Source organism: Temnothorax curvispinosus, unplaced genomic scaffold, assembly GCF_003070985.1.
Source record: "Temnothorax curvispinosus isolate PA1 unplaced genomic scaffold, ASM307098v1 QBEX01005133.1, whole genome shotgun sequence".
In the NCBI taxonomy this organism is placed as follows: domain Eukaryota; kingdom Metazoa; phylum Arthropoda; class Insecta; order Hymenoptera; family Formicidae; genus Temnothorax; species Temnothorax curvispinosus.
The window spans coordinates 679,608-693,706 of NW_020214913.1; the positions used below are offsets into that span (position 1 = coordinate 679,608).

The 14,099-nt window shown below is 33.1% G+C and overlaps 1 protein-coding gene across 1 annotated transcript; it reads left to right on the forward strand.

The window, feature by feature from the left end:
• The first annotated feature begins 4,620 nt into the window (after nt 1–4,620).
• LOC112454546 (UDP-glucuronosyltransferase 2C1-like) lies at nt 4,621–8,778 on the forward strand. Its single transcript, XM_025016010.1, has 4 exons — nt 4,621–5,256; nt 5,675–6,105; nt 8,084–8,303; nt 8,499–8,778. Exons 1-4 carry the CDS (start codon nt 4,631–4,633, stop codon nt 8,776–8,778), a joined length of 1,557 nt encoding a protein of 518 aa, XP_024871778.1. The 5' UTR covers nt 4,621–4,630.
• Nucleotides 8,779–14,099: the final 5,321 nt, after the last annotated feature.

A 14,099-nucleotide genomic window follows, 5' to 3' on the forward strand; every position in this document is an offset into this window, starting at 1 on the left:
TCGGGGGATCTGAGTAGGGAAGAGACGAGAGTGAAGGCTTTCTTATCTGAATTTCAAGTACCATGCCGTGAGAGGAACATTCGCGTCTTCTCAGAGATTTGTGGTATAGCCTGTAAAACTTTTGTGACGCCATCGAGATTAATTAATGCACCGACTTAAGCGCGCTGTTATCTTCGAGAGATATATGCTGTATGCAAAATAAACACACACGCGCGGCAACGAGAAAATAATATATCCCAAAAAGAATCGTTATTTTCTAACAAAAAAATATCAGATTTGATCAAATCTCTTCTCGCGATGATATCATACTCGTATCTTGAATGGCCTATATAAATAACATGCACATATCAAATATTATAACATCAAAGCGACTGCTATCAACATTTTGAATACCGACGTATTTGATTCCACTGAATGACTACTAATTTTAAATAGTAAAATCGCATCAGGATCGATCACGCCACTATTTACGATGTTCAATAGCTCCGTTTTATTTTCGCCAATGATTCGCGATCATTTAGCTAGCGGTGCACGTTTCCCTAAGGCGATCAACTATTCCACGTCGTGCGGGTGCAACGATATAGTCTCTTATCTCAATTTCTAGCAGACTACAGAATGTAAGAAGTATGTTTCCTAGCGGTGGTGGTGGTAAGCCAGTTGTAGGAAACTTTCACGATATCGTCGAGAGCTAATTAATGCGCGATGTAAGAGGGAGCAATTACCGAGTTGGCCCCATTTAATTTCGGAGGCAGAATAATTTCGAGGCTTGCTTAAGGTGGAAGTGGGTCGCGGAACGGGGCATTAGCATACGATCGTGTATGCGACATCGCGGTGCTTTTTTATCTCGCTCTTGAGAAAAAGTCACGTCTCGCTCCACCCGGCTTTCTACCGGTGTTTCCGCACGATTGCGCCGCACAAACGCTTTCCTACGTAATAAATGTTGCTGCTGCATAATGTAATTTACCATTGACATCGCTTAGGACGAGTTTATGAAAGAGCTTTGCTTTGACGATGATATTGTTAATGGCTTCGCGTTTTACTCATTGCCGCATCGCAGATTCACGTTTAGTTGCATATATTGTTAAAGCACAATCGACCTCTAGCAGAATGGTAAATTAATTAACATGAAATCCAAAATACGACGCTGTGATACGCTTGCGATATGTTATACCTATAGCTTGTTTCCTTTATATGTGTATATCGAGAGAGAGAGTTTGCGGTATTAACATTTTAAAACTAAACCATTTATCTTCTCGTTTATATAATTTCTGTAATTTATTTTATCGTACAAATTTAACATTAATTTAAATAAAATTGTAAAAAGAATGCATTCGAAAGAGTTATTCATTTCTTTCTTGATATTTTTGTTTATATAAACAAATTTCGATCTTTTCATTGGCAATAACAGGATTCTATTTATATAAAAAAATAAGAATGTCTAAAAAAAGTAAGCATAAATCAATTTTTCATTGTAAAAGCTCCTTAAAATAATTTATCACGTTGAAAAGCTCTTATATTCTGTTGAGATCTTATTTCCGTCCGTGCTACTTGAGTTCGAATTTTCGGAAAATCCAGAGCGAGCGGCTTAGCGATTCTCCGCATAGGAACTTGAATGAACACGTAGGATTTTCGAACATGGATCGTAATCTGCGGGTACATAGTAGTATGGTATAGCCGTAGTTAGTATACAGAGAGAGAAAGAAAAAGAGAGAAAGAGTAAAAGGGGAGGGAGAGAGGGAAAATACGCGAACACGTTGGAAGCAAATAAAGACGAGCATCGAAGCTAGACTGTTAGACACCTATACTGTTGCAAGGAGCTAAGTTATATCATTTTGCAAAGTTGAACGCGCTAGCGTGGCTTTACTTAAGCCCTCCTCTGGTTGCAATAACGAGTTTAACGCGCGGCTGTTGTACCAGCATGATTATCTGTCTCACGATCGGATCGAATAATCAACTCTATATAGCTATTTAACTCTATATAGCCTTTTCGTGTTTTAGGTATTTAGAAAGATAAAGAAAATAAAAGTGTATACCCTACATATAACTGTATAGAATTTTTTCTCCTATATTGGTAAAAAAAAATTTCAAAAGTATATATATTGTATTAAGAATAAAGCATGTGTATGCGCGCGTGTATATAAATTTAATGGAAGAAGATTAAGGCAAAATAAAATAAAAAATTTATGTTACCATAAGTATAGTATACACCTCTCTAAATTCCTCTCTAAAATTATTAATTTTGAAATTTACTGCATTAATATATAAAATAAGAGCAAATTCTTTTTATAGACAAATTAAAAAATATTTAAGAAGTAATTAAAATTCGAAATAACACGCACATTTCTGCCGTAAAACGTTGGATTAAATTTGTTCGTAAAATTATTTTAAATAATGATTTCAAATGTGCTTGACTCTAATTACTGTGTATTTAAAGCAATAATTATTCAAATATTAGACTGATGCATATCGTGACGTAAGTAAAATAAATTTGTGCATTACTTTAGAACATACCTTGTCGCGAAACTTCAATTGGAAAGGAATTTTCGTTAGATTATTTTTATTACTTTCCGTACTTCAACTTTGTGCAATTTATAAAATTATGCATTGATGGACTTCGTGGTATTTCTGACATTTTTTAATATTTTACATCGCAATGTGCGGGAACAATGAAAGTGCTAGTACAATGCAAAAATTTGCGTGTATAAATGAAATTCAGCAAAATACCGTTCCACTTTATGCGTTATAGTCGTGATTACTCTGTATTCGACTCTTTTATAACGCTAAATACCTTTGTAATAAATGTACATTAATATACAGTATGTACATCCACTACATCCTAAAATAAGCGAGTTAAATTAAATCGTATAATAAAAAATAAAAATATTGCATCTGATGATCTTCGTTATTGATCTCTAAATTATTTTTTATTAATCGCTCAATTTTGTGATTTTCCATTTAATACATGGAGAATGCGAAATCAGTCCTCGTGAATGCTGTAAATATATAGCTTTAATTTCTAAATTAATTCCTAATTTTGTCTATGTACGACAAATTTATTTCATACATTACAAATTAATAAATATCTCAAGAAAATAAAGATCCTCATATAAAAAATATAATAAATAATATAATACTCATGATTTCAAATCGGCAAATATTTCGTAAAAATTACAGATGTGGGAACTTTTAAAAACATTGATGAGTTATAAAAATACGTTATATTACACAGGGCTTTTTTACCTTTGAGACAAAACTTTCCTTAAGTATTTTTCTATTGCACTATAATATAAATAAGAATGTTATTTCAAAATGTTTAACATAATCTTAATTTAAAAGTATTACGACAATAAATAAGAATATTAAAAAATTCTTCTTTCTATTATGGAAGTGATGTTTGGAATTAATATAAAAAATTAGATCAAAATCACTAGATATTTTGTGAAAACAACATTCAATTTTCCTAGAAATACTGAGTGCTGTAACATGTAAAGCTTTAAAAAATAGTAAGTAAGGTTGCGAAGGCAATCGCTTTGTATACATAAATAAACGCGAATATCTGAAATTCCAACATTTCTGTGACACATTGCATTCAATATTGCGCAGTTTGAACGTCGAGAAATGCGCGTGTCCATTTCGTCATTGTTCAACATTTCGAAAAACGCTCTAAATAATTCGATAAATACGGGAAACATCTCCGGATTGATACAATCAATAATATGTGCGAATTTAAATCGATAGATTTTCCAACCGAATTAAGAGCGAGAATACACTTGGGACCTTTTGGATGGATGAACGGTATAAATGCTGAAATCTTTTCTTTTCCGATTCGCCTTTTATTCCCTCTGTTCCGACTCTCTCATTACACCGTTCTCGTTCTCTCTGCGATGCATTTCTTAATAAATGAACCACTTTAATCTCGCGCTCGATGCTTGTAACTCACCTTCCTAATTTCATTGATGGAACAAGACAATAATCAATTCCATCTTAATATAATTTAATTCAAAGTTATTTAAAAATTTATTATCAAATTCGCGAAATAAAGCAAATAAAAATTGATTATTAATATTATCATATCATTCTTTGTAACTGCAAAAATATGTTAAGAACAGTTACAAATATTCCAATTATGCAAAATAAATAATTATCCCATTCCAAGACATTACGCAAAATATAAAATATTTAGAGTTTGTTTTTAAAGTAAAGAGAACATAAATAAATTATTAACAGTTATGGAAGAATTGCCACACAAAACTACTCAAAATTTGTCATGTTACATTATGACACAAATATTAGCACACGCACATAAATATCTCTATTAATAAAAATATGAAAAATAATAAAAAAGAATCAACTATAGCAAGTGTTAAACTGGTATAGCCTCATTAGCTTCGTTTTTATCTTTTTTTTCTAGGTCACAGTTTGGTGACACAAACATATAAGTGGCGTCATTATTCAGACAAGAGCGCAGTTATCCATGACTATTGCCAAGACTACGTGCATCGAAGTAGAGCAATTGAATTGATCATTGTGAAAAAAGTTTTAAAAAAACCAGAAAGAGGAACGTTTTTCAGAAATTAAAGGCTTCTGTGGTAATTAATTATCCAAAGTTGACGCGTGCCCTCGACATACGATGAAAATTACGGCGACATCGTTGCTCGTGAGCATCTGTTTGCTCGGTGCGGTCGATGGGGCCAGGATACTGGCGATATTTCCTTACAATGCGAAGAGTCACTACAACGTGTACGAGCCGTTACTGAAGAGACTCTCTGCGAGAGGTCACGAGATTGTCGCGGTGACGCACTTCCCTCAGAGAATTCGTCTGGCCAACTTCACTGACCTGGACATTTCGTCCACTTTACTGACAATAAGTCGAAACAACACTCTACCGGTCCCGGAAATCTATAATTTCATGATTTGGCAAAAGATTCTACGTGTATTAACCGCGGGGATTTGCGAGCCTGTATTGAGCCATCCAGAAATGAATAGAATTATCAAAGGATTATCGAAGGAACACTTTGATTTACTCGTGATCGAGATTTTTACCACCGATTGCTTCTTGGGTATCGCTCATGCTTTAAACATATCCAAAATAGTCGGTGCTATCAGCAGCGTTGGAATATCGTGGTCGAATGTGATGAGGAATCCTGAGAATCCGAGCTATATCCCCAACTGGATCAGCTCGTATACTGGGCGAATGAGTTTACTTGAAAGGTCGATTAATACGGTGCTTCTACCGATTGTCAAGTTGGCTTATAGGTAGGGCAACAGATGCGGCGGATATTTCCGAAATTGCTGGTAGAAATTAATATCTATATGATATTACCATTTTTAATGTGAGTATAGTATGTGTCGCATAAATGGTTGAAATTCCACTCAGTGCTATTGGAATGATAAGATTACTAATTACTTTTTGCAGATAAATGCGTTATCGAAATGCTTTTCCGAAATTTTATACAATAATGGATGCTTATGCTTCGACATAATTCGACATTAATTTCATTCCTAAGTATATGTAACAAAAACATGGACAAATATGATTACATCGATTATCGCCACAAAATATGCCTTAAAATTTAAAAGATTAGCTATTGAATAAACCAACCCATGTCATATGATCAATCATATTGTATGATTATCAGCTGAAAAGTTAACCGCAGATATCCTAAATCCACAGGATAATTTCCGATGAACCGAGTTATGAGATCACGAGAAAGTACTTCGGGCATGACTTGCCCGACTTTGATGCTCTTCGGTCCAGGATATCGTTGATCCTGACGAACGGCCATCCGGCCGTGAGCGCGGCACGTCCTCTGGCACCGGGAGTTAAGGAAATCGGAGGTATTCATATTCCGGTATCGGGCCCGAAGCCACTGCCCGTGGATCTCCAGGATTATCTGGACTCTCAGAGCAGAAACGGCGTTATTTACTTTAGTCTGGAATCGCAAATAGACACGTCCACTATACCGAACCAGGTGTTTGCCGCCCTTTACCGGGCATTCGAGCAAGTACCGCAGCAAATACTGTGGACGTGCACCAAAGAGAGAATGCCTCCGCTGCCGGGAAACGTTAAGTGCATCGGGTGGGCGCCACAGCTCTCCGTATTGTGTACGTATAGCTTTTTTGTTTCTGCGCGGGATTAAACGTCGAAAGAAGCTTATCCGCGAAGGTCACGAAAAGAGCACTCTCCCCTTCCTCTCCTCCCCCTAGCAGATACCAAGGAAGTTCTTGGTAATGGAGTAGATGTCGATTGAATCCTAGAAAGACGATAGAAAAAGTTTTCGAGCGTTCTGATTTCGTTCTCTTTTCTTATCGCGCATATTCCTTTAAAATCTATGCGCAAAACGAAAGAATTTTATTAATTAACTTTCTTGACCATTGTAATAGAATCAAATTTGACTTCAGTGTAGACATCTTGAAAGATATCACAAAAGATATACAACTTGATCTAGTTTATCATTTCTTTGATATTTATAAAATGTCATGTAAATGCCGCCGGCGGACGATCACGCCGGCCGACGTCGCGCCGCGACGGAGGGTTGGCGGAAGATCGGTAAAGGATCGGTGGAGTAGACGCCGGAATTTTTTACAACGCTATTAATTTTTCTTATTAGAGTTATCATAAATTTAGCGATTGACAATTACTGAGTAACGAAATAAAGGCACTCCGATATTGCAATATTTCTCTCGATAATCATAATTATTTAAATTCAACTAAGATTCTAAATAAATTAATTAAAAATCGCACTATTCTTAGAAGCAATAGAATTATTCTAATTTACGCAAACAAAGCTTCCTTTATTCTATGATGTATTCAAAATTTGCAGTAAGCTCGATTGCTTTCCAACCCACCGACCCACCGTCGATAGCGCTATTACCGGCGTGGTATTTGGTAGCGAATCCTCATATCCACATATATGCAAAGAGAATAATGCGTATTGCCGTACCGCCGGGCGAATCATTTATTTATTACGATATCATTATCCAACGATCGCATAAAACCCATTCGAACTTTGCATTATCGCTAAATAATCCGCGGGTCAATTTTGCACGAATATTGAACGGCTTTTAATGTCCATTACAAATTTACCGTTTGTTCTTATTAAAGTAGCACGACGCGTCTATCAAGATACGCGAGGTAAATCCTCTGCAAAGATATACAAGGTGGATCGAAATAAAAAAAGGAGAACAATCTGCTTTAAATTAACCGAAAAATGTGTCTGCAAAGCACAATGCTCGTATTTCAGAATCATCCCGCGTATGAAATATTCTGTACAAATAAATATTTATACGTACATTCTCTCTCGAATACGGAGAAAACGTTTAATGATTGCATGATTTTAAGTAGCAATTGTACAATTTCATTTCTCATACACCCTTTTATACACTAACGTTTTATGCTTTGGTAGATAATCAATTGCTTTAGAAATGCAACGGATAAAAATAATTGCATCTATATTCGCAGCATATACATATCGTCCGCACAATTCATACGATTTATATTCATGTGCAGAAACACGTGATTCGCTTTGGTTTTTTTTTATATCTTTTTGTGAGAGTGCCATTTGCATATACACCTGAAGGGAACAAATTATTTTCAGGTATTCACCCGTTTTTCCTCTAAACCACCGCCGCGTGACCAACGCTTTTCATGGAATTCCATTTTCGCTATATTATGCAATCAACCTCGTTATCCTTATTACGTCGTTTTATCCATTATTACGGCTTCATTTTTAAGCTTAAATTTTAAACGCGCTATCCAAGAGTCATTGCCACTTGTAATGTTCTCTGCTTTGAGATAAAGGATTAAAGAAAACTATTAAAATTTTTAATTAGTTATGAACTGGTATTAAACACAAAGTTTCACTTATTGTTAGTGAAGGCAAAAATGTATGTAAGCAAAATAAAAATTCAAATAAAAAATAATAATAAAAAAGAGTTGGAAAAGTTAAAAACGTGCAAGTAATTCTCATTTCCAAAAGTTAACAGTTACATTCAATCTTTGTTTGTGACTTCTTCATAACACGATGCAAATATGTACCGCACCAGAGATAATAAATAGCCTTTTATCGTAAATATGTATTAGGTCATCCGAATACGCGGTTGCTAATCAATCACGGAGGACTGCTCGGATTACAAGAAGCGATTTACTGCGGGATACCGATTTTAGGAATACCTCTTTTCGGGGATCACCATTTAAACATGGCCTACGTCGTGGAGAAGGGACTGGCAATGCAACTGGATTTGCAACAGTTCTCGTACGAACGTTTCTCGAGCAGTTTGAACGAAATATTATCGAACAAGAGGTAAAGTTCGATTTCTAAAGAATTAAGATTTTTATATTACAAAATATTTATCACACAATTGGTGCACAGAGCGATATTCCTTGTTAGACGATTTTGTTTATTGTATGATATAATAATTGTGTGTCGATTAACAAAGTACGTACTTCTATCTATACCTACTTGCTATTAATATTATTTAATTTGCTTGTTTTGCAGTTACACGGAAATGGCACAAAAGGCTTCCTTTCAATTCAGAGATCGTCTGATGCCGCCAGTGGAAGAAGCTGTATATTGGGTAGAACACACAATTCGTCACGATCCGGATTTTTTAAAAACAGGTGCCACAGAGTTAACGTGGTATCAATATTTGGTGTTAGATGTTGCTTTAATAATAATATCCGTTATAGTTTTCGTACTTTGGTTAATTTGTAAGTTACTTGGTCTATTATTCTTTAAAAAGAAAATAAGCATCGCTATCGATAAAAAGACAAAATAATTTTGCGCGCACATAATATGTAAAACATTTATCTTTATAAAAATAAGTTATTAAATAAATTATTGCAAAGTATATATATATATATGTATAATATTACATATAAATTAATTATTATTGTAATTTAATTGCTGAAGGCCTTTTGTTAAATTTTGGACATAATAAATTTCTGTATTTAAAACTTCCATAGATTATTAAAAATTCTTCTAATTTTATATTATGTTTGGTGTGTTTTGTGCATATCGATTAACTCCACTGAAGTGTTAAAAACCCTAATAATTTATAAAAGAGGAAAAAAGTTATCGACACCGCAGACACCTATCGATACCATCTGCTTGAATGAGTAGGTAGAACCTATCAAGCATCTGTTGCAACAAGTTATTGGAAGTCTGTCGGTAATTGTCAGGAACGACCGTAATCTCAGATTAATTGAACCTCTCCCTCGTTACTAGAAATCCTGATATAGCTTAACATAGCTTGACAAAGACTAAAGACAGCTGAGACGCGATTTTTTACATAGTACAGAAAGACGATGACGATGAAATTAAATTTCTACAAATTTAAAATACAAAGAAATTCAATCTATTTCATCTCTGTAAAATACAAATATAATGAAATTCTATATTTACTTGCAATCAATGCGAATAAATTTATATCTTCCAAAAATCATGATTTAAACTTGTATCCGTATAGGATATTTTATATTATTAAAGAGCAATACCTATATATTTATTTGAAATTATTAGTTGAGTTTTTCTGACCCGATATAACCGCGATGTATCCGTCGTTTTTAGCTTTTATCTCGAATATATAATCGCCCCGAGTGAAGCGGAATAGTGCAACTGACAAAAATATCAGAATGCGATTTATTCATTCTTTTGCACGGAAATATTATTAAACAAACCATCGTGCTGTATTGTATTTACTGGTGTGACTACGTAACCATATGACGTGAGATTTTAGACAGATGTTTAGCACGATAATTAAATAAATTTCTACAATAACATTTATTTTTGTATAAAAACGGACTCGTCGAAAATAAGATACATAGATTCATGAAAAAGATTCTTCGCTTTCTTTTTTTTAAACGACCGATTCAATTGAGACAAATTGCATCGTTATTTTAACATTTACAACGAGTCTTTGTTTTATCTCTGGTATGAATTATTCTCCAAAACACACGGCAAACGACTCGAGCGTAACCGAGTGTGTACACTCGCACATACTCGGTTTCAACACAATGGCGGCACGCCGTTACATTAATTGTAAGAGTCATCTTATACTACGGAAAGAAGCTTTTGCATATTCCAGCCTTATATCACTCACGCGCTTTATTATAAATGTGCAGGCGGCACAGAGAAAGCCAAAACAGGAAACCGGAAAAGCCAAGCGAGCGCGCTCGTAGGGAGAATAAAAGCGCAGTATAAATTGGGGTAAAGCCGTTGGCTCCTTTGTGCCCTCTGTGAATGCAATTCAATAAAGTGTTTAGAGCGAAAGCAGCACAAAAGAAGTCTGGCGATAAATGACAATTTGCTGAAGTTGGCAATTACGGTGAAGTACGCTGCTGCTGAAAGGTGGGCTTAATGGAAAGTTGTTAGGAAGTAGGCAACAATAGAAGATAGACTGATAGAGAGACGTCAGCCCTCTATGATTTTTTTCCAGGGTAATTTGCGCGGTCAAGTTGTTCGCTAGAGTAACTTATGTGCAATTTTACGCTAAAATAACAAATCCCTTGTAAACCCAATTTATTATAGTTCTCATTACACTATTTGAGACCTGTCCAACTCAGTTGATTTATCGTTTTTGCGAACTAATCTTGTATAAGCTAGATGTATAAAGCTAAGGTTTCCCGTTGACGCTAAAATACAAGCTATAACTTTCAGACACTGATACGAAAGCGTGACGATCGTGGTGCAGAGTTAGTTGTGCGGCTGTTCTAATGAGCCGAAAATCCGAGTTCAAATCTGTACAAAATCGTCGGTTTTTATTCGATCGTCACCTTTCGGAAGAAAGAGACAACCCATCGAGAGTTTCTTGCTATAAACGTCCCTCTATAATTATATAATCCTTACTATCTTTTCCGTTTTGAAAAGATAGTAAAAGTTATGATCACCCACCCAAAAAGACAGTTGCCCTACTTATCCAGAATATGATAGTATGTTTACCTAAATGATGATAACATGTCTATCTATCTAGATGATGATAGTACGTCTATATATATCTATCTAAATTATAATGCCTATTTACTCACTTTACCTCGATTCATCGATTATAACACAGATATGTTGTTTTGGCAGTTACGTGTACGTGATTTATAAGGAGTGCTACACTGAGAAAAAAATATTCAGGTAAAAAAATATATTTATTTAGATTGTTGCCAAGAGATTGTTGCCAAAAGCTTATTTACTTAATAAAATATTTTTACTTAATTTAAATAAAAATATTTAATTCTGAATAAATATGTGTATTATATTAAGTAAATAAGCTCTTGGCAACAATATAAATAAATGTTTTTTTGGATCTAAATATTTTTTTCTTTTTTCAGTGTAAGATTAGTTGATTCAACAGGATATATTCATAATGACGCTCTCGCGATCATCCGAGGTATAAAGAACTTAGGCAAATCAGGATATTAATTTGGGAATGATAGGTATTTAAATCAATGGCATTATATATATATATATATATATATATATATATATATATGTATATAATTACGTGCAATAAATTCCGCTGTATGAAGATTCTTTAGGCCAGATCGAACCTACCTTTCGTTGATCCTGGCCACACATACTGACTGTTTTTCAAACCGAAGAGTGACATGAAAGAAAGAAACTTCTTCTATTGCCCGTTATCATTGCCGACTTATCATTGCCAGCTTATCATTGTCAATAAAAGAGCGTAAGCTCTATTGTTACTCACGCGCGTCGATATCATATCGCGATGCTTTATAACAAAAAGTAATTAATCAAATTAGAATACTAATTCAAAAAAATTGCTTTAATTTTCCAAAATAATTACGTTTACGAATTATACTTTAATGCAGAGAGAATATTTCAAAATTACGCGTTTGTTTGGGACACAAGTAATTTTCATTCAAATCATTTAAATGTTATGATAAAAAGAAAGAACAATATCAAGATGTATTTCGCGAATACCGAAAATTAAACTTTTCGAATATAAACGGATATATGTATAAACATTTAAAAAATAATGAAAATTGTAAAATGCGAATTTAAAAAATTAAAAACTCATCTTTAACATTGTCACTATCGACATTCAAATATGACTTCGTATAATCCATCGTTATTCAACGACAGTGTCTCAGACGAGAAATGCGACATGAATAATGTGAGATCCAAAAGGAAAAATAAATTCCCTTCACAATTAATATCGCTGTCGTTTTTTTTCGTACAATATATATATATTCACAAATTTAAATATTAATAAATATATCTAGTTTGTTCATATAATCTTAAAAGTATTTTGATGTGATATATTAAAAATATATATTATTTTGAATTAAAATATTTTTTCGATTAATACAAAACTGATTTATCCTAAGATAATTTCTTAGCTTCTAAAAGATTCTATCTAAAAGATTCTTCTGTTCCGCGTCAAAATATTTATAAGATCTCACATCATATATAATTTTGCGCTTTATCTAAACCCAATTTACCAATTAATATATATGGATAGGTAACAAAAAAATTAAATTAAAATTGGCGCTTTAAATATATTTTATAAAAATATAGCTTTATAAATATGCTATATATAAATATAGCTTTATAAAAATAAATATTAATAATTAATAATCATTAAAACGTGTTTTTGATCAAATAAAGTAAATGCAATACGTATTGCATAAGTAAAATATTTTTAGTTTCATATTTGCGTATATGTATATATTATACTTATATATATTATATACATCTATAGTATATTGAAGGAATTTCTATGGATATACATATATTGCATTCGTACGCCAATTTATATAATATTTAATCTTGGAATAAAATATTTGAAAAAAAAGGAAAAGAAAACACTATATTAGCTATATTTCCACAACTTTTTCTCCATCTAAGATAAGAATCCGTTATAATACATCTTTTTGTTTTTTACCTTTATTATTCCTGAGAAATAAGTGTTATTAATAAAACTTTATTGATGAAAATTGATCAAAACTTTTATATTTTAAAACTATCAATGTCTTATTTGGTATACTATTATTTCATCTTTTTCTATTTATTAATATTAATTTAAGCAATATTAGTCCTAGGAACAAATTAAAAAATTTAATAATCTATCAAACATTATTAATTTAATATAAAATTTCTAATTGTAAAATAAGACACCAGAATGATGTACAATATAATAAGTAATACGCCGATATAGCTCGACGCTAATCAATAAATTCTACTTTGTAAGCTCTATATACTTTGTAAGCATATGTATGAGTACTTGCGAGTATATCCTCAAGCAAAGTACACAATAAATTGGCAAATAAAGAAAAATAATTCCAAGAGTAAATATTTATCTCAAATTAATTAACCTATCCATTTTAAGGCAATGGATCTATGAGATGTAATATTGATTTGTACTCATTATACTTTAATTTAAAAATTTACAGGTATTCAGATCTATGTATTTGATGTATATGTAAAGAAAGTGTCATAGATCCATGACCTCAATAAAAAAATGTATTTGTCACTCACCGACCGATGCGCAACGAGCGGAGTTATCAGCCACGTAGCTACGATGATGCTATAACACAAATATAAGATTCAAATTAAAACAGCGTTCAAAATTAATCATATTTAATAAAATAATTCTTGTGCGCGTCAAGCTATTTATTCATCTCTCAATTAGATATATATATAATTACTAGTATAATTATATTACGTTATTTTTTATATTATATTATAAATTTTTCGAAAAAGATCTTTACAAAAACAAATTTTGATAAAACTGTAAATTCTTTTTTCTTTTGATCATTATTTGTAAATTATTAAAATGAAACAATAAAAAAAAAAAACCAATTTTAGGCAGATAAGAAATTGTACTCACCCCAAGGTTGCTCCGCTGAAGCCCGATGCCTCTCCCAGACCTCCTCCTCCTCTGAGAAGCCAACCTCTCGAGTTAGGTCCGGGTTGCCAGCTTCCTAGGCTCGATGCCCGATACAAATCCACCGACAACACACGTAAACGCGGATAACTATGATCGCGCGATATTTAATACACTCCCGAAAACGTAATGCCCGATTTTGTCCGTGGAAAAATCGCCCGCGATAACCACATTATCTCGACGCGTTCAGAGCCGGACAA